The sequence below is a fragment of the Cyanistes caeruleus genome, chromosome 3 (assembly GCF_971803275.1).
Source record: "Cyanistes caeruleus chromosome 3, bCyaCae1.hap1.1, whole genome shotgun sequence".
In the NCBI taxonomy this organism is placed as follows: Eukaryota; Metazoa; Chordata; class Aves; order Passeriformes; family Paridae; genus Cyanistes; species Cyanistes caeruleus.
Window position 1 is genome coordinate 7,385,342 of NC_141703.1, and position 19,387 is coordinate 7,404,728.

General features: G+C 40.7%; 1 protein-coding gene across 13 annotated transcripts in view; it reads left to right on the forward strand.

The window, feature by feature from the left end:
* The first annotated feature begins 29 nt into the window (after window positions 1-29).
* CASK (calcium/calmodulin dependent serine protein kinase) overlaps window positions 30-19,387 on the forward strand; it is a 191,318-nt gene continuing 171,960 nt past the window's right edge. For 7 of the 13 annotated variants that reach the window (XM_086879634.1, XM_086879635.1, XM_086879637.1 and 4 more), the window contains exon 1: window positions 563-720. In XM_086879634.1, the coding sequence (XP_086735760.1) occupies window positions 662-720 (59 nt within the window). In that variant the 5' untranslated portion in view covers window positions 563-661. Of the gene's footprint in view, window positions 140-292; window positions 721-19,387 lie in introns of those variants that run through there. The other 6 variants (XM_086879636.1, XM_086879639.1, XM_086879643.1 and 3 more) reach the window with 2 other exon arrangements.

A 19,387-nucleotide genomic window follows, 5' to 3' on the forward strand; every position in this document is an offset into this window, starting at 1 on the left:
GTTTTTCCTGGAGGCGTGGCCCGCCGCGCGCGCGTGCGCGCGCGCCCCCGGCGGTGCCCGCCCCCGTGACGGGTTTGCGTGACGGCGGCGGCGGCTCCGGGAGCGCGCGCGCGCCCGCCCGCCTTTCGGTACCGCGAGCGCCTATCGCGACCGCCTGTCGCGACCGCCGCCTCTCCGCCGCCGCCTCCTCCTCGCGCCCGGGAGCGGGATCAGCGCCCGCGCCTAGACTCCCCCCCCCCCCCGCCCTTCCCCCTCCCACTATTATCCTCCCTCCCGGCGCTCCCGCCCGCCCGGGCACGCGCTCCCCGCTCCCGCCCGGCGAGGGAGCGACCCGGCGCTGCCGCCCGCCCCGATCCCCTCCATGGCTCCCGCGCCGCCCCGCTGAGCCGGAGCCGCCCGCCGGGAGCCGCGGCTGAGCGCGGGAGGGAGGGGGCGGGGGCGCGGGGGGTGCGACACGCGCGGGGAGCGGCGGCGGCCGCGGCAGGAGGCGGAGGAGGAGCGGCAGGAGCGGGGAGTCCCGGCGCGGCCGCGGGAGCCCCGGGCGGGCGGGCGGCGCTGGGAGCGGCCGGGATTTACCGTGGTGGCGGTGGGCGCTGAGCGGCGGGGGAGCCGGGCGTCCCCGGGGCCGCCGCCTCTCGGGCTGAGCCCCCCCGCCCGGACCATGGCCGACGACGACGTGCTGTTCGAGGACGTGTACGAGCTCTGCGAGGTGATCGGCAAGTGAGTGCGGCGGGGAGCGGGCAGGGCAGGGCTGGGCTGGGCTGGGCGGGGGAGAGCTGCCCGGCGCCCCCCGCCCGCACCGGGCACGGTGATGCTCCGCCCGGGACCCACCTGAGTCGCCGCCGCCGGCGGGTCCGTGCGGGGTCCGGGTCCCCCCCGTGGCCGGTGCCCACCGTCCTCATCACACGGGAGGCGGAAGGGGGAGAAGTGACCCCATGTTTCCTCAGCCACCATGATTAACCACTTCGCCATCGCTCAGCCTGGCTGCAGCAAGCGACAACCACTTCCCACCCCTTTTCTTCTCCTCCCCCCGCTATCCCATTCCTGGCACACCCATCAAGGATTGCCTATTGGGGATGGGAAAGGGAAGACAGCTCTCCGTAGATCCACCTATTCACTGGGTGTCCGCATATTTGTGCGCCAGGTGTTGGGTTTTCCTCTCTGCTGCATGATAACCAGCTTGGTAGTGGCGCTCGGGTAGTGCTCGGTTCTCGTCCAGATCCGTCACTCTCGTTCGTGTGGAAATGGAGATGTACAAGGCAGGAGGAGTGCTTGGCCTTTTGAGTCTTATTATGCAACTGCTGTTAAACCGATGCTCGAGGCTTGTGTGAAACCTGGGAGTTGAGGCAGTGGCTGGCGTTCCCCAGCTGCTGTTTCGGGTTACCGCTGTTGATAAAAATGACAATTCGAGTCACCAAGAAAATGCAGACTCCCCCAAATCAGATGGTGATAAAGAATTAAGCCTGAACTCCATTCTCCCCTGCCCCCATATTTCTGTGACTACTCAGTTTTGAAGTCCTTTCTTTATTTCTTCATCCTCTTTCGTGTATTTTCTGTAGTTTTGTCTGTGTTACAAAAAGGACACGAAAGATAACAGTGGTACTGAGACTGCCTAATTTTCTGTGTGTCTGATTCTAAAGCTGAGATTGTTCTGCAAGCCTTAGTAGTGACACTGTTCAGTGTGCGTGGAGTTTTTCTTCGTGACAATGGATTTTATGAGAATAATTGACCGTGTTTTGATTATAAACAGCGAGTGTTTCCTGCATGTATTCTCTTGTCCGCTCTCTACCCCGATGCTTTTCCGTGTATATGGAGTGCTGTCTGCTTTTAAAGCCAGGGCTAAAAATATTCTAGAATTAATCTTTTCTCGGGATTATACTGAAATGCTGGTCTTGGACATAGCAGGTGGCTTTGTTGTCAGCAGAAGTTTCAATAGTCAGTTCTGTCGTTTCACAAAGACACTACCACCTTGCTCCTAACACAACTTTTAACATTATTAAGCTCCAAGGGCCTTGTTTGCCATCATAAATGGTATATGATTGCTTTAACTTGATGCTGGTGAGTAGCTTCTGTTGGAACAAAACTCTTGTCATTAAAGGTATTTTGAAGACAATTTTTGGCACACTCCTTTCACAAGTGGTTTTATGCTAACCACTGCAGCTCACGCTCGGTTTTGTTCCTGCCGATTGCCATTAGAAGGAAGGTGCAGTGCTTATGCATGACCGCACACCCTTTCAGAGGATGGATGATTCACAGGGGGCCAGATGTTTGCACATCTTCACTGACTTTTTGTTCTGTGCCTGGAGAATTTCGAAGGGAGAGCTCCAAACCGGTGGGTTCGGTGTTAGCCGCAGAAGTTCCACAGGAGATTTCGGTAGTATAGATAGAGTGTTGTGATGTAACTAGATCTAACAGATAAATATTGAATCACAGTAGCATGATGATGCCAAGAGCACTGTAGCGAAAACAGGGTGTATCACTGAAAATAGCAGTGGTGGTGTGAAGGGCTGATAGCTGGTTGTGATTACTCAGGCTTTTCCACACAGATGTCAAGTCAGTCCTCTAAAAAAACCCAAACATTTAAAATAAATACACAACTTTCATGTACAGTTTATGAGTGGTATTCCTGTTTCTGAACAGGTAAATTCCAGGGGGCCAGAGCTGCAGCATCTTTATTTAGCTTACAGATTCTGGGTACCGGCTTTCCTGTCCATAAGAAACTTGAGGAAAGCTGCTGCATATCTGGTTCAAGTTGCTACATATGCAACTGACCAAATATCTTTCAGTGAAACACACGAAATGTCTGCGTGTTCCTGGGGTTTGTTATTGATTGTTACAGTGATTTAGTTCTTGGAAATAGCACATCTGGCTCTGGTTTGCATTTAGGACACATGAAATACTAAAATGTGTAATTTATCTTTCCTAAATAGGTAGTTACCACTGTCACTTAGGGTAGTAAAACATATTTTCATAAAGGGTGTGGGAAAGAGGTCTTTGGCTGTAAAATATCTGAGTGTTTAGTCAAAGTTCCCATATAGTTTACTAGAGAAACCAGGAGATACTTTCTTGGCTGACAGTAGACAGTCCAATTTGTTGAGACATATTCTGATCTTTAGGATAAGCTTTAAACACTTCTAAATACAATAAAATGATAAGACCAACTTTGAGTAAATGCAGCAATAATAGCTTTTGGTGAGGAACAATTACAGGGCACTAGTATATGAATGAATTGATGGGAATGACAATGATAAACTGTTTATTATGTGACATTTAGTGTGTTTAAGTTCTGCAAGTATGCATTTTTCATTTTTAAGGAGTGTGGGTGGAAAGAAAGGCTAGGAGGGATAGAGAGAAATTTTAGTTCATGTTTTCATTAGAAAAAAATGTTAGGGGAAATCTTACTTTGCATATATTTCCAGTATACCTTTCATTGCTGAAAGCTGTATGAAAATACAAATTGAAATAACAATCCAAATTTCTCATTGAACTTTTTAAAATGGCATTTATGGCAGTAACATTAGTCATATATTTTTACTTAACCAGACATGTTATGTTTGAGGTTATTGTCTTTTCAACTTGGCTGGCACAAACATTTTTCAGCAAGAAATAAATTGAGGATTTCTTTATTAGTCTTCAAAAATGTGTGAACATATCTCAGGATGAGGGATAGTGATGAGAAATATAGGTGTGCCATTTTTTTTGTTTTAAAACTTGCTTCCAGGTGGGTTTGAAGAGATTCTCCCTGTGCATTGGTTGAGAATTACACAGTCTAAAATCTTTGAGGCTGTTACTATGTGGATCAGACCATGTGTTTGATTGACAGCTCACAGATACTAGTGCTAAATGTACTTGTTTATTTTTTATTAGAATTTTCATTCAAAATGCTTTGAGTAGTTTATAAAACGTAGTAGGTGTAAAATTGAAACATCTTGGCTACTCACCCGAGGTGCAGACTGTTCTGGGTTTATCATAGGAGATCCACGTACACATGGCAGGAGTTTTCTTTATGCCAAGGAGAGAATGCCTGTCTTTAGTAGGTGTTGAATCTAGAAGAGTGAGACAAGGTTTTTATGAGAGAGCCTTTTCCTGCAAGGACTTTATTTTATATTATCTGGTTTTACGTTTCTGTACCTCTTAAGATCCATATCAGTTTATGTTAGCATTAGAGGAGAACCATAAAGATTGTCCGACCTTTCTAACAATAGGCCTGGAGGTTGCTTAAAATTTCTCCAAATGTTTAAGTTGTAAATACAATGAGATAAAGATGATAGACATTTATTTGTGTTTAAAAGGGCTTTGGTCACAATTGAGGTCATTAATCCTGGGGTGCATTAGGAAGAGCACTGCCAGCAGGTCAGGGATGTGATCCTGCCCCTCTGCTGAGCCCTGTGAGGATCTCCTGCAGTGCTGTGTCCAGCTCGGGGCTCCTCAGGACAGGAGAGACACGGAGCTCCTGGAGCAGATCCAGCAGAGGGTGACAGAAGATGGAGGGACTGGAGCATCTCAGTGAGGAAAGGCTGAGGGAGCTGGGCCTGTTCAGCCTCGAGAAGAGAGGGCTGAGAGGGGCCCTCATGCCTGTGTGTCAGTGTCTGCAGGGAGGGGACAGGGGATGGAGCAGGCTCTGCTCCGTGGGGCCATGGGACAAGAGGAATGGGCAGATGGATGTACAGAGGATCCACCTGAACATGAGGAAGAATTTCTTTCCTGTGCAGAGACCGAGCACTGGAACTGATTGTCCAGAGAAGGTGTGGAGTTGCCCTCACTTGAGATATTCCAGAACCTGCTTGAGCAGGGAGGTGGCACCAGATGACCCATTAATGTCCTTTCCAGCCTTGTCCATTCTGTGATACTAAGGGTCACATAAACTGTACATTTCTGTAATTTTTTTCTTTAATTTGTGGGCCATATGTGCCATCATTGTGTGCGTAGTAGTGCAGTTGTTGGCATTTCCAGTACCAAAGCCCAACATGATGTTTGGTGCTAATGCTGTCAGAGCTTTCAGGATGTTCTCTGCAAACTTGGTTAAGGCTGATCCTCTCCTGCACTGCACACATGAGGATTTTACTTTGTTTTCATCCCTCTTTCCACTGTGATGGGATGAATCTCTCTGCTTGGGCCCTTCTATCTAGTAAAGAGTAATTAAAGGGCAAGAGCCAGCAGGCATTGTTCGCTTCTCCTTTCTTCCAGACTGCCAGCACTGCTGGAACATCACAGATGTGAGCTGAGGATCCAAAGTCATGGGACAGGGTTTGTTTTGGGTTTTTTTTCATTAAAATTTGAAGGCTTCTAGCCCACTGAAGTTAGGGGTGGTGGTTGAAATTTCATCCTAAGCTGTTGCATAGAGTTGGAGGTGCTTTAAATTTATGCCTCATTCTAGGAGTGTTCAGGAAAAGGACAACAGAGCTCATGGATTCTGTGTCTGAGAAATACTTAAAACTTTTAATAATTGTAATTACTGTGGTAAAAAAAACTACGTAGAGGTATTTTGATGGCTTCAGTGGTATTTTTTTTCATTATTGCTTCCATTTTCATTCACAGGAATTAGAATGCTGTTGACTCTCAAACATACTTTTACTTTAATACACTGTTGAGATTTTGCATTTCCTGTAAAACCAATGCAAATAACTGATGGGTGTAATTAATGACAAATCAAATGAAAATGTGAAACAACTGTAGTATGTACTCAGTGTTTGTAAAGGGAAGAGTGGGAAGGGAACTTTTTTGAGATATGGCAACTGATTTGTCTAGTTTAACTTTTGGGTTTTTTAGTGCTGTTTGAAACTCTCTGCTAATAAAACATTCTTGGCTGTTGTCTCTGTTACAGTATGTAAGACTAACAGATTATAATAAATTTTTGATTTAAGCATGAGGTTATAATGTACATTGCTTCAGGAAAATAGTGGTTGATTATTTGTAGAGTATAACTGCTAGAGTATATCCTTAGATAAGTTAATCTACTATTGATTTTAGCTGTGGTAGTGATCTGTTCCTACTTAAGAGGCTCTGCCTATTTAGGAGAAGCAGCTGAACACAAAATAGAATGAATAAACCTGGTTGCAGAATACAACATTTCAATCACTACTCTCTATTTGCACGTCTTTTTCTAATATTGTCTTGATAACCAGCAGCATTCTGTGTACATCCTTCTTGAGGAAGAATTCCTTCCCAGAAAGGGTTGCTAAGCATTGGAATGAACTGCCCAGCGGGGTGCAGGAGTCACCATCCCTGGAGCTGTTCATGAGATGACTGGATGTGGCACTCAGTGCCATCCATGGCTGAGTTGACAGGGTGGTGATCGGGCAGAGGTTGGAGTCGATGATCTTGGGGTTTTTTTCCAATGTAAATGATTCTGTGATTCTTACAACGTGAACAAGACAGCTGTAGTGATTGGGAAGTTGAGACTTACTTGAGAGGGGAGTTTGGAGGAACTTGATCTGGGAAAATACAAGCTGAGAAAGATTGTGGAAGGGCTTTGCAAATATGTTTATATGTTTAAACACCCAAGAGAAGGGAGCCCTGAAAATGAGCAAATCTGAGCAGACTAGTCCTGTGTAATTTCAGCCTGAAAGTTTGAAGATTTTAGACCTATTCACTACTGAGATTCTGGATCAGATGTCTGTGAGAAGTTGTGGGATGATAAAAGTGACCTTGACTTGAAGATTTGCTAAGTTAGGAGTTTGATCTTTTTATTAAAATAGTGTGAAGCTTTGTTGCCTTCAGAAAAATGGGGGCCAGGCTTCAGGACCCAAGTGATTCCTGATTCAATCTTCTGCATTTCAATTCAAACATAATACTTAAGATAAAATGCTTTAGGATAAAGAAATATTAGGGAAAGAAGAGAGACACATTTTATGTCAACAGCCGCTCACCTACTTAGCCCTCTGTCTGATACACTGCACTTTTTTGTAATCTTTTATACAGATGTCACTACTGAGAAAGGTAATCAAGCATTATTAACCTCAATATGATGTTTCCAAAGATCACTTCTCAGAAACTTGTAGTCATATTAAATGTGTCATCTAAAGAATGATGACTCCAGAAATGAGTGGTTGTTATAAGTAGGTATTTCGTGCCGAATTGTGGAGTTGGTAAAAATAACTCTGATGAATGGAGTACTTTTATTTTAATATGCTGCATGACTATCAGCATAGCCAAAACTATCATCCCTACCTGTTAAAATAATTAGACTTACCTCTTAAGATAGTGTGGTAAGCAGCTATTCCCACCTAAAGAACCCCAAGAAACTTTTCTTTTTCTTTGCCTACATCAGATAAGTGTGTAAGAGGATACCTTGGTAAGGCATCTAAAGCATGGTACGAGAGTTCAGCATAGCTGTAAACTGAACTGTGTTTTGTGTGCCAATACCTTCTCTTCACAAACTTGTGCTGCATTCAGAATGGGTTACAGTGTTCCTTGGGAGGCATCTGTTGGTGCAAGGAATGCTGCCCTTGTTGGACAGTGCACAGCAGAACTGTGGCATTGCAGTTACCTTTGTGTTACTGGGTATTTAAGCTCCCTTTTACCAGTATCATTTCTGGAGGTGAAAACAGTGAAATAAGGTTCAAATAATTTTTGGAGCTTGACCATAAAAGACCTTTACATTGTAATAAGGGTTTATTTTTCACTTCAGTTTGTATGAGAAGCAAAGTCTTTCCAGAGCTATTACTAAAACACTTTCACAGGATAAATTTGAGACTAAAAGGACTGAGGACTACTGCCTAATGTATTCTCACAGGGCAGAATTGAATGTCCCTTGGTTAACAAGTACCTTGCTTTTTACTTTCATCCCTTTTTTTCTAGAATAGGATAAGAAGGGGTAGCCAGAAAGTTAGACCATACCTTCTGTCTTTTGTTGCAGTGTTCAAGGTGCAGTGGGGCTGTGCTTTAATTCCAGGCTTAGGATTTGTCAGAATTCTCATGTTGTCAATATTTTGCCGATTTCTGTATTGACTTAACGTTTTCAGAAGGCCGTAGTTAGAACATGTCTTCAGCACCTGAAAACATTTATAGTTGATGCATAGTTCTTACAAACTCATAAAGTTCATTGTTTAAGAAATTTGGAGCATTTGCCTTCCACCTGGGATTCTAAGTAGCATTTGGTTGAATAGATTTTACTTGGCTCCTTCACCTGTTTCTTTGGCTACCCAGTGGCAGGTCACTGTTCGCAGAAACTCTACTTTAATTTTTAACTAATGTCTCCATTTTCTTTTCTGGATTATTTGGACATAAACAGTCATTCCTAGCATTTAATATTGAGTAAAGTTCCTGGCATATATGAACTAATAAAGCTGTACAAAACTTTCCTCTGAACAAATTTTTGAGAAGTAAGAGCTGGGGTGTAGGTCCTGTACAGGTTTTTACAGTGGTTCAAAACGTGTTCTGTTCAGTTGTTTGGAAGCACTTTAAGGTAAGTTGCAAAACTAGTTTTATCTTATCAAAGTGTCAGTTCTGCTGCAGCTGAGATTAAGAAACTCTTAGAATTTCAAAGTGTGCCTTTCTAGGGAACACATTATTCTTGGGTAACTTGTGACTTCATATAAATTCAGTTATCAGAGTTTGGAAGGTCATTGACTCTTGGAAATTTTTGATCCAGAGATCACTAGGAGTAAGGAAGGAAGTCTTAAATGTAGAGAGGTTGAGGCTTCCCAGGTACAGTGGTCTTAAAGATATTCAGAACTTCATGAAATCTTTTTCTAGGTGTCTTGTTATGTGGGTGCGTGAAGTAGACATAGGCACCACCAAAAGCAAAAAAAACACCCCAAAAAACAAACCAAAACACGACTGAAGAACTCCTAAAAGGAAGTTCAGCTTGTGCTGACCATCTCAGGACTTAGGCACGTTCCTCTATCTTCTTTTTTCTCCCATTTCAATTTAGGAAGAGAGTCTTTGAGTGAAACTTTTGGCTGTGTCCTTGATGTTCCAGTTTAGAGAAGCCAGCCAAAGGAATGTGTTACTGCTTTACTTCCACACTGCTCCAGGGAAATCCTGATAATCCAAATGGAGTTGTCAGCTGCACACTTTCTCCTTTTTTTTGGCTCCAGATGTTGTTCCTGATACTGAACAGAGGGGATCAGTTCTGAACAGTGGGAAAGCACTCATTTACACTCAATTAGAGGGATCAATACACCTGTAAATGGAAGGGATAGTGAAGAGGCAAGTGAAGTAATCTTATCTCCCTTCTTCAAACCACTCCTCCACCCTCCTCGTTCTGGTTAGGAGAAGATGATAGAGGAGGTGGGGGTGAGGGTAGCCTGTGAAGATGACAAACAATTTAGGGTATTATATATAAAGTGGTAGGATCTTTTCTACATCAGCAGTTATCAGAACTGGTAGTTTTTCCTAGAAAAGAGCTTTGTGGAGCTCTTTTTTTCCCAGGGTTGAGCTTGAATGCAGCAGCAGCAGATAGGTTGAGTTTGGATGGGTTTAGAGAAGAGACCTGTCTGCTCAGCACTGGTCTGGGTGCATGCAGAGCAGGAACCAGGGAGGGAATTGAGGTGAAATCCTTCACCATTGTGACCCCGCAGCCTCTCTAAGTTTATCATGATTGATGAAGGAGAGCTGTGACAAGTTCTAGCTGTGCTGGGGTTGTGTAAATGTGACAGCAGTAGCCTTCATCCTCCTTGTGCCCTGTGTGAGGAGTGTGTGAGGGCATCTTGTCTACAGGAGCTGAATCAAGTTTGCTGCTGCTGCTGGAAGAAGGAGGTGTTGCTCTCAGAGATTTTGCTCTCTTTGTGTGTTTCCACGCCCTGAGTGATCCACTCTTCCCCTGTGCCAGCTGCTGTATCCATCAGATCTGTATGAGCCAGGTGCTCTACAGAAATCCTTGTTGGATGGTTATTGTGCTCTTTGCACTGGCTGGACCAGACCTACAGTGCAGTCAGGGCTTGCTCAAGGTAGGAGACTCGGGGATGGAAAGAGATGAAGTGTGCAGGCACCTCTCCCCTCTTCTCACCTTTGACAACTGTGGGTTGCTAAGACCATATCATAAAATGCTTTGTTAGGGTTTTTTTTAATGTTTTTTTGTTTGGCTTTTTTTGTGTAATCAGGAAGTTAGCTTCCAAACACCTTTCTGCAGTAATCCAGACAATGGTAAGGAAAGGGCAAGAAAAAAGGGAAGCACTACTTTTTTTTGAGGGGAAAGGAAATGTTCCAAATTAGCATGCAATTATTAACACATGCACACAAAAAAAAAAATCAGATGTTTTTATGGTCTTAATTTGTTTTTTCTTTCTTCGTATACACATAGACATTCCCTGTAATTAAAACCAAGCACTAACTTTACATCAGGACCTCACTTCATTCAGGATTTTAACTGGCAACACAGCCAATTAAAATTAGGAAGGCAACTAAGTCTGGAATTCTTATTTGTTGACTATTTGAATTAATTTTTTGAAGCATATTGACTTCTGACATGTTCTTCGAATGTGCATGTGCCTTGCTGGGTCCTTCAAATGTTCACAGTTGAGTGTACTCTGAACAGCAAGAGTGCTTGATGTTTGTGAGTAATTCTGATCTTTATAGAAATCAAATCTATTACTTCTGGTTCTGGTGTGATTGTGTGCAAAAGCTCTGATAGCATGTTTAGGAATGTTCAAGAAATACAAAACCATAGTTTCCCCGAGCCACTTATTTTCAGATTTCATTTTGCTCTAAACTTAAATGTAAATGTATTGTATTGATCAAGAACTTGTTTCAGTTAAAATATTTGCCTATTTTTTTTGTTGGGTTTTTTGTTTTTTTTTAGGAAGAGTTCTGTCTTAGTGCATCTAGATCAAGTTTAGACTGAAAAATACCAACTTCCATTTACAGAAAACACTGTTTTCTTTTCTACAGCCCCAAACTATACATAACCTCTTTCTTAGTGTGTTTCTGCAAGTATCTTAATTTCAGACCTTCAGCACATGAAAGGAACAAAAGGGGCTTTCAGAACTGAAGGTCGGACAGAACTGTTTTGCTCAGTTAGAACTATTAGATTAAGATTATTTTTCTTTTTCCTTTCTGGAAAAAGCAGTTATCTGTTGGCCAGGTTTCTCGGATGTTCAGCCCTTAAGATTCAATTATCTTTAAAAGCATAAAGTAAACAAGGTGCTTAAAATATCAGAAGTTCTTTCCCTAATCTTAGATCTCAAGTGTGTCAATTTTTTTTATCAGCTGCAGGCACTTGTAATTGTAAAGTATTCAAAACTTCATAGCTGCCATTGAGATACACTCTGAGGATACATTCTCATCTCTTGCAGATGAGTCTTCTTACTTGGATTCTTAGTTTGAAGTTTTCAAAAGTTCAAGTTGGATGTTTGCTGTGTTGATAAGGGATGTTTTCAAATAGATTGCTGACTGTAGAGTTGTTTTGTGTTGTGTGAAATACTTAAAATTTGCTCAGAATAGTGACTGGGAATCTGATTTTTTTTTTATATTTTTTGTTTTCCTTTGTGAAGATGGCCATCATGGATGCTTAATTTCCCTTCTTTGTGAATCTGGTGACTTTCAAACGATTCCATAAAACATCAGCTGGGAGTGCTAAGAGTACCTTTGTTTCCCGTGTCTTCCAGCCTGGTGAGTGCTCTTGCAGGCACTGTGTGTTAGGGAAGGATTTTAATATCATTGTGCTGATTTGGGGAGGATTGCTCCAAGCACTGATGGGTAGCAGCTATCACTGCACTGGCACGGACTGACAAGTTCTGAGAACATGTCCCAGGTAGTAGCTATCCAAAATCCACAGCAGAACTGTTGGTTTGGGTATTCTCCATGCTGGTAAGTTACAATGTCTCTTGAGATGATGCTTTTCAATATCCAGTATCCCTTCGGTGTTGTCTTAAACAGCAAACTCAGAGGCATAATCTGAAATTATTCTCAGGGATGTAGTTAAGCAGAAGGGTGAGGTCACTCTGTGAAACTTTTGTGATTCTTTCCCTGAATGTTTGTTGTATTTCAGAATGGGACTTAGTTTCTCATATTGCTAATGTATTTTTTTTAAATGTAAAGTATTCCATAGAACTAATGTGGGAAATACTCTTCTCCAAACCCAGGCTATATCCAGCTTCTCAGTATTTGTTACAGTTGCAAAGACAAGGAGAAGTGTAAGAATAATACCTTCCTGAAATGTGGTTTCAGATATATGGCTGGCACATTCAGAAATCTGTGGTGACTTCTGAGAATATTGATGCATGTTAGAATTTAAACTTGTGTTTTGCTGAAAGCTGCTTCAAAATTCTTTTTCTCATATATGCTAAAAAATGATCTGTGAAGTTTTTGCATTTAAAAATGGAGACTCACAGTGGTTTGTAGCTGTCCTTACTGATAGGTTTCCTTTTTTCTGTCAGTGTTTGAAAAAGGAAAAAAAATGAAAAACCAACTTGAAATGTTTACCGTTTGGACAAAGCTGTAAGAGTTACTCAGAACTTTCCTTTTCATTTAACTTTTCCCCTTACACTCAGATGCTAGCTTGAGACTTTGCTGCCATCTCTAGTTTCTTGATGAAATTTATCTTGAGCTGCTATTTGGTCCTGCATTTTCATCTGTATTCTTAAAAAGACAGATTTTTGCAGGATTTCATGACTGCTGTTAGAAGAATTTGTTTTGTAAAGCTTGTATCAGTGAAGAAAATAGCTGTCTCCTGTGTTTTTTTCCTCTGAGAATGCATTAGGGAGTTTTGCTGAGGAGAAATATCTTGTATTCTTTGTTTCATCTTCAGATACATCTGAAGTTAACAGGCAAACTTCTGCATTTTTTGCTCTCATTTTGGCTGTTAAAATTTGTTATTCATGCTCCTGTTACTGTGTTTACTCTGATAAGGATGGTATCTTCTGTTGGTTAGTAATTGAATAGTTTTGAACAGTTTTGGGTTTTGCTGGGCTCTTCAGTAGCAGCATTTCACTTCCAGTTTGCATGTCAATACACCTGAATGGTTTTTAAATGTTTCTTTGCCAGTTTTCATCCTTTTAGCATTTCTTTTGTAATGTGACGCTCCTCAGTAGCTCTGCCAAAGCTTCATTCTGGATTTTTTTTTCCCTGCTTTGGATCGCATTTCTTTTCCTATCAACTAACAACTTTTCCTAACAACTTGTATATGTTGTTTTACATGGTGTATTCTGGCTTAGACTGAGATCTCCTTTAGTTCTCTTCAGACTCACTGGGCTCCCAGTAGACTGTAGGATGGCTGTCAGTCAGAATTTTGTGCTTCCATGGAAACTGGCTTGCTGCAATTTCAGTTTCTGAAACCTGAGCTAACAAAAGGTTTCTCCTCAGAGTTAGGAGAAAAAGTGTCATCATTATAGTTTTATCTTTGAATCTGCAGCCAACTGAGACTGTAGTGTTGAGACCTGTGTTTGTTTTCTGGAGAGGGAGTGGTACAGGGTAACCTGTTCTGTTGCTGTCTCCTCAAAATCCTGATGACAGTTCAGGTATTCAATGTGCCTTTTTTTTTTTTTTTTTTCCTTGTGATTTTTTTGTTTGTTTTCTTTTTGTTTTCTTTTTTTTGTTGATTCATAGGGTTGGGTTATTTTTTTCCCCATAGTAACTGTAAAAGCTGTAGGGGAAAGTGACTTTCTTTTCACAGGTTAACTTTTCCTCTGCAGCATGGAAAAAGTAAAGTTGTGTGCCTTCAGTGCTTCTGCCTGGAATTCAAGGAAGAGAGGTGGTTCTCTGCAGTTGAATTGTGTTCCTGTGGGCATGTGTGGAAGAAGGAAGTTCATCTGATCTCTTCTCACCAGGGGAAATAAGATCTTGGCCTACTTGTCTTAGCAACCATGCTTCCCTACCCAATCAGTTTCTGGGAAGAAATAAGGTGTTTTCAGCAGCAACACTTAAAAAACAAGTGTTTTATACCTAATAAGTAGAAACCTGCTCCACTTTTTCCTTTATGCTCTAACTAGAAAAAATGCTTTTTGTATTTTTCACATTTTTTACTTTATCTAATCTCTGTGATTTTTCAGGAAATGGGGAGTGGTCCTCAAAAAATGATTAAAATTTTTTTTTGTTTTGTTTTTTTTTGTTTTGGTTTTTTTTTCTTGCTACTTACTTTAGGCTAATGTTGTTTTACAGGATAATTCCTGAAGTCCCAGGAAAACTTACATACCTACTTACATACCTGCTCAAGTTAAAGACTTCCAGAAATACAAATCTCCAAGAGAAAGTGAAAAGTTGTATCTCCAAAATCTGAAGCATGTCTTGTGCAGGAGTTCATGTTTTGTGGAAAATGTTGTACCAGTAAACTCATTTTAAGGGCTGTGTGATCCTACCCTGTTAGTATGTCAGAGATGGTATCAACCCTGTATGTTGGGTTGGGTTTTTTTTAAATTATTTTTAAACTTACCCACATGTAAATGGGCTGGCAAAATGCTTAATTTTTTTTGCCCATTCTCCATCACTTCTAGCAAACATAAATATGATCTTCTATCAGCTTAAATGCTCTTTGGATATGTGTTGTTTATAAAGCTTCAGAAAATATGCTGTTCTTTAATGATGTGCAGAATCTTTTAATCAGCATTCCTTCAAAGGGCTCAAATGTACAGAGGTGTTCTAAGTCCAAAATCACATTTGACTAAATTCTAGTTAAGTATTTCATTTGTTTAGAGTTAAGACCATGCAAAACACCTATATTTTTGTCTGCTTTAATGGATGGGAGCTGAGTTGTTATAGCCAGAATCAGGAGCAAATTGTTGATCCTGGCATACTTACTGCATGCAGTAGGAGTGAGAAAGTGGACTGTGTGGATCTGATGTGAAAGGATTTTCTGTTTTTGTGGTTGTTTTGTACCTCAGGTAGTTTCAGATGTTTTCACAGTCCTCCCTACTCCTGTTTCTCAGTAGAGCACGTTTTATGTTACTCCTCTTTTTCACAGGTAGCTTGGGAAGGGCTATTGTTCAGTATTAATGAGTTAGTAATCAACAAGGTAAATATGATGGTCTGGTTTGGAATGATCCAGTGTCCAAAATTCTCAGTGTATTTATGAATGTTTGGTGCTATTCAGAGTGGACTGAAAAAAGGGTTATGTTCAGTTTCCTCTTACACTGAAGGTGAGTTGCTAATTAAAATTGATAAGCATATGCTCTTTTACTGGTTAAAATGGTTTCTTGATTTAAGTTCTTGAGAAAATGTGTCTTGTAGTAGAGATTCTAACTATAACTAAAATAAATAAATAAATAAATCTTATCAAGCAGTGTTCCTTGAGATGTTCTCCCCCACTATTTGTCATTTTTGTCCATGTTCTTGCTCTTTTGTGGGGGCTAAACTTGACTGACAAAAAAAACCCCCAGAATTAAAAAGTGTCTTTCTCCCCTCACCTCTTTCATAAGTTTCTCACTCGGTCGTTCTCTTCAGGGATTTTGGCCAGCTTTCCAACTACAGTGCAATTACTCTTAAAACTTGGATCTTCACCTGGATAGGAATTGGGGAGGAATGGAAGCCATGGAAACAGCTAAACCAGGAAACCAGTTTATCAAAAAGAATCTTTGGAAGGAAGGCACATATTATACAGAATATAGTTTGTTGGTTTTTTTTTTTTAATCTCCCAGACAAATATTTTCAGCTTCTCAGTGGATTGATTACATGTGGTTGTTGTGTGCTGGAAAACGTTAATGGGAGAAGAAAGAGGCCTCTCAGTGATGCTGCCTTAGTAGTACTTGGAATCTAGTTTGTCACAGAGTATCACGTAGTTAACACAATTATCTATTCCTTGAGTGTCACATGTATCAATTAATTTGTTGAGAACCAGATCAGCACCTTTCTTGAATGATCAAAAAAAATAAAATAAAACATGTAGAGGAGGATCAGGAGCTCGTTAGTAGTTTTGAATACGCTTTTAATTTTTTTTTTAAAGTACTTTTAGTTTGGCGTAGTATTCCTCCACCTTGAAGTCACATTTGGACTAAACCCTTGACAATAAAGCAATTGTTTTAAAGCTTGTTTGGGTAGGATAAGTCTGTAAAGATGGAATATCCTAGCCATATGAAGGGAGTCCTTTCTCCTTAAGAGATGAAATGAGCAAACAGTTGGAAATAATCCAGCTTGTAAGTGTGGCTCAACCCAAGTGCTGCTACCCTGGATATACAATTGAACTGTGACATTTGTGAACTATCTAAAATGATTCCTGGATACCTTATAGCACTCTTTTCGTGGATTGTTTTCATTCTAGTTTTGGCCATATGATCTGGTTTTGGCTATAGCAGTTGGTATTAAGATTTCCATAATAAATTGGGGTTGGGAATCACCCTCTTGGAATTTGGAGAGAACAGATCCAAGCTATACAGGAGATTGTATTTATTTTGCATTCCAAATCTGCACCCAGAGGGAAGAAGCAAGATCTGAATCAAGAGGTGTCCATTATTGCTTTAGTCTTTTCAAATGAACTTCAACCTAAAAATGGGGAAGGGGGCTTTGATTATTCAGTCTGTGGTGTGTGTCTGCACTGAGAATCAGGAATGGGATCTCCATTAGTAGAGGTAGTTAAGGTGGCTGCTCTTGACCTCTTCAGCTGCTTCTCACTTGAATGTGGAGAGAAAAAGCAGATAATTGTAACCACCATTCTTCCTGGTTCCTTCTCAGATGTCACTGGGTCTTCAGGTGGGAGTAAATCAGACTTGTTTTTTTGCAAGGTAGGACAGAATTGAAATGAATGCTTTAACAAACTGATTAAAGAAAACCTTGCTTAGCTGCTGCAAGTCCTTATTTTAATTAGTGCATTAAATTCTGAAATATGGCCTAAGCTTACCCAAGAGAGTTTTATAATAAGCTGATAACTGTCTGTGGGGGCAAAACTGGGTTTGTTCTTTTGCTTATTTTTAAGGCACGTGCATGGCATAAATTTCAGTATGTTGGGGAAAAGAAACCTGAGTCTTATACAAACTGCTTGGCCATAAATCCTTCTTTTCAGCATTCAACCTTACTCCAGCTGAGAAGGTTCATCTGGTACAGCCTTGAAACCTTTTTCTACTTGTTGTAGCGGTACTGAAGCTGCATCTCTGCCGAAGGCTGTGTCAAATTTATCATCTCCTGCCATGTCTATGGAAGTCTTTCACCACCAGTCACAGTGCATATTTCAGTTGTCTTTTGCCAGTTTCTCATTGCCAAGACTGAGCCTTGTCTGCACCCAAATTTGAGGCAGTTAGATGCATTTACTGTAGCATCTGAAAACCTCTTTATTTTTTGTCTATTATTATTATTATTATTATTATTATTATTATTATTATTATTATTATTATTGTAGCTGGTGTTTATGTTTTGTGAGAATTTAATTCCATTTCTGGGACTTCCCCCCCTTGACTTGTCTTCAGGTCTCAACAATGACTGAACACTGTAAGATACCTTACATCAAAAAAAATAATCTATATTCAGAGAAAACTACCTGCTGAAATACTTTCATGCTGCTCTGTCCAGGCTAAAGATGTCATTTTTGCTTTTTTTGGACCAATCACTCATACTGAGCTGCCAAGTTTTATCTTAATTAGTATTTTGCCATTGCTGCTTTAAGATGAATAAAACGATTATGTTTTTCCAAATATCCCCAGTGCACATGTTTTTGGAACATATTCACATCTCTTATGGGTTATTACACATAAAAGCAAATTAAAAGTTTGAGCTTTTACGCTGTGACAAGCCAAAGGGATACTTATCTGTGGTTTAATGGCATTGAGTTAGTCATTTGGCTTTTTGTCCTGATAGGAATAAATAGGCAGTTTCTAGGGATGAAGATCTACATTAAAAAAACCCCAAACTTTATATTTCTAAAATATCATTTCATTCTTTTTCCCCCTCAGAGTTAGCTTTAGTCATATAATGTGCCAGCTAAAGTCATTGGTGAGTTCCAGCCACTGCTTTTGTCAAAGAAGAATCTACATCTGTGTATTAAATGAAATTGATTAAGGGCTATGTTTTGACCAAAGGTTTTGCCCAAATTCTACTTCAAGAAGCCTGGTGGAGCCTTGGCTATAGGCTGTGGTTCACTTTGTGTGTTTTGGTGTCATTATGTGCTGATTTAAAGCTTCCTGTGTACCTTAATTTTAATTGTGTTTGACTGTTTTGAAAAGAGTTGCTAGTTACAGTCTGGAGCAGTAAGTCAGATGTGGAGCTCTACAATCTCACTGATCTAGCTGGGTGATTCTGTACCCAAAAGTACAAAATTCTACAGGGAGTGGGGGATTTAGGTTGTGTTCTTGCCTGTGAAGGAAACTGCAGTGCACAGGTTGGAGCTTCTTATGCTGTTTAATTCATCTTGTTCCATGCTGTAAGGAAGAGCACTTCAGTCCATGAAAGTATGGTGTGCTCCTTCTGGCTGTTTGTGTGCAGTTCATCTCATGAATGCTGGTTTTTTGCTTTGGTGTTCTGTGGTTTGGGTTTTGTTGGTGTTTTTTTTTTCTTTCTTTTTTTTTTTTCTTTGAAGAGACAGTTTGGTTTATTAATTTTTCCAGGTGAACTGTCTTTTGTGCAATAATAGAAAACACTGTTTTAGCTTGTCTAAAAAGACATAAGGTATATCATAAGTAGTAGAGGTAAAAAATGAAGAATGTCATTGAAGGTCATAAAGAGAGTTTTAACAAATCAAAAAAAATTGTAGGAAAAGGAAGAAGGAGAATAGGAGAATAGATGCCAATATTTAAAGAAAACTGATCTAGAATTCTGTGAAATTGATTATAGTTGCATAATAGATCCAACATACAAAACTTCTCTAAGGAGGATAAATACAAAGAAATTATGACTGTGGAAAAGTAGAAGAAAAAGGGTTCTAGAGCATACAAGTGTAAAAACCCCTTTGTTTTCTTACTAAGAATGACTGTATTATGTTTTATGGAAAAGGTATGAAAAAGCAATCATTGGTACAGACAATACATTGGAAATATAATAATTTTAAAAGTTCCTGCAGCTGCTTTTAAATACATGACTGATTCATTGTTTATGTGTGTTTGGTAAGTGAAGGGTTTCAAGGTTTAGGGCTTTTGTAGCAATCTGTGAAAAATCTACATATTTTATATATAAAAACTAAAGCCTAGGTTTTTTTTTTTAAAAAAAAGTGTAACTTCTCAGTGTTATTATGCCTTTTCCCTTTATTTCTGTTATTCCTGAAGGGGAGGGAGCAGAAATCATTGAAATCCTGGCCAAGTGGATTTTTGGAAGCTTTTTTTTTTAATTGGAGCGTGGTCCAGCCTGCTTCTGCTGATGCTGCAGGATGAGAAAGGAGAGCAGAAGTTGGAATAGGAAGCTGCTGAGAGGAAGATTCCTACTCAGGGTGAATGTGGGAGGAAGAGAGAGGAAAGAAGATGAGTAAAGTAGGTTCACAGGAAGGAATAAGGAACAGAGTTTGAAAAGTGAAATTGTACAAACAAACAGCTGATACCTTGTGATTTCCAGTTTGCAAGGATAGACAAGGTGGGTTGAGGGAGGGAAAAGCAGCAGC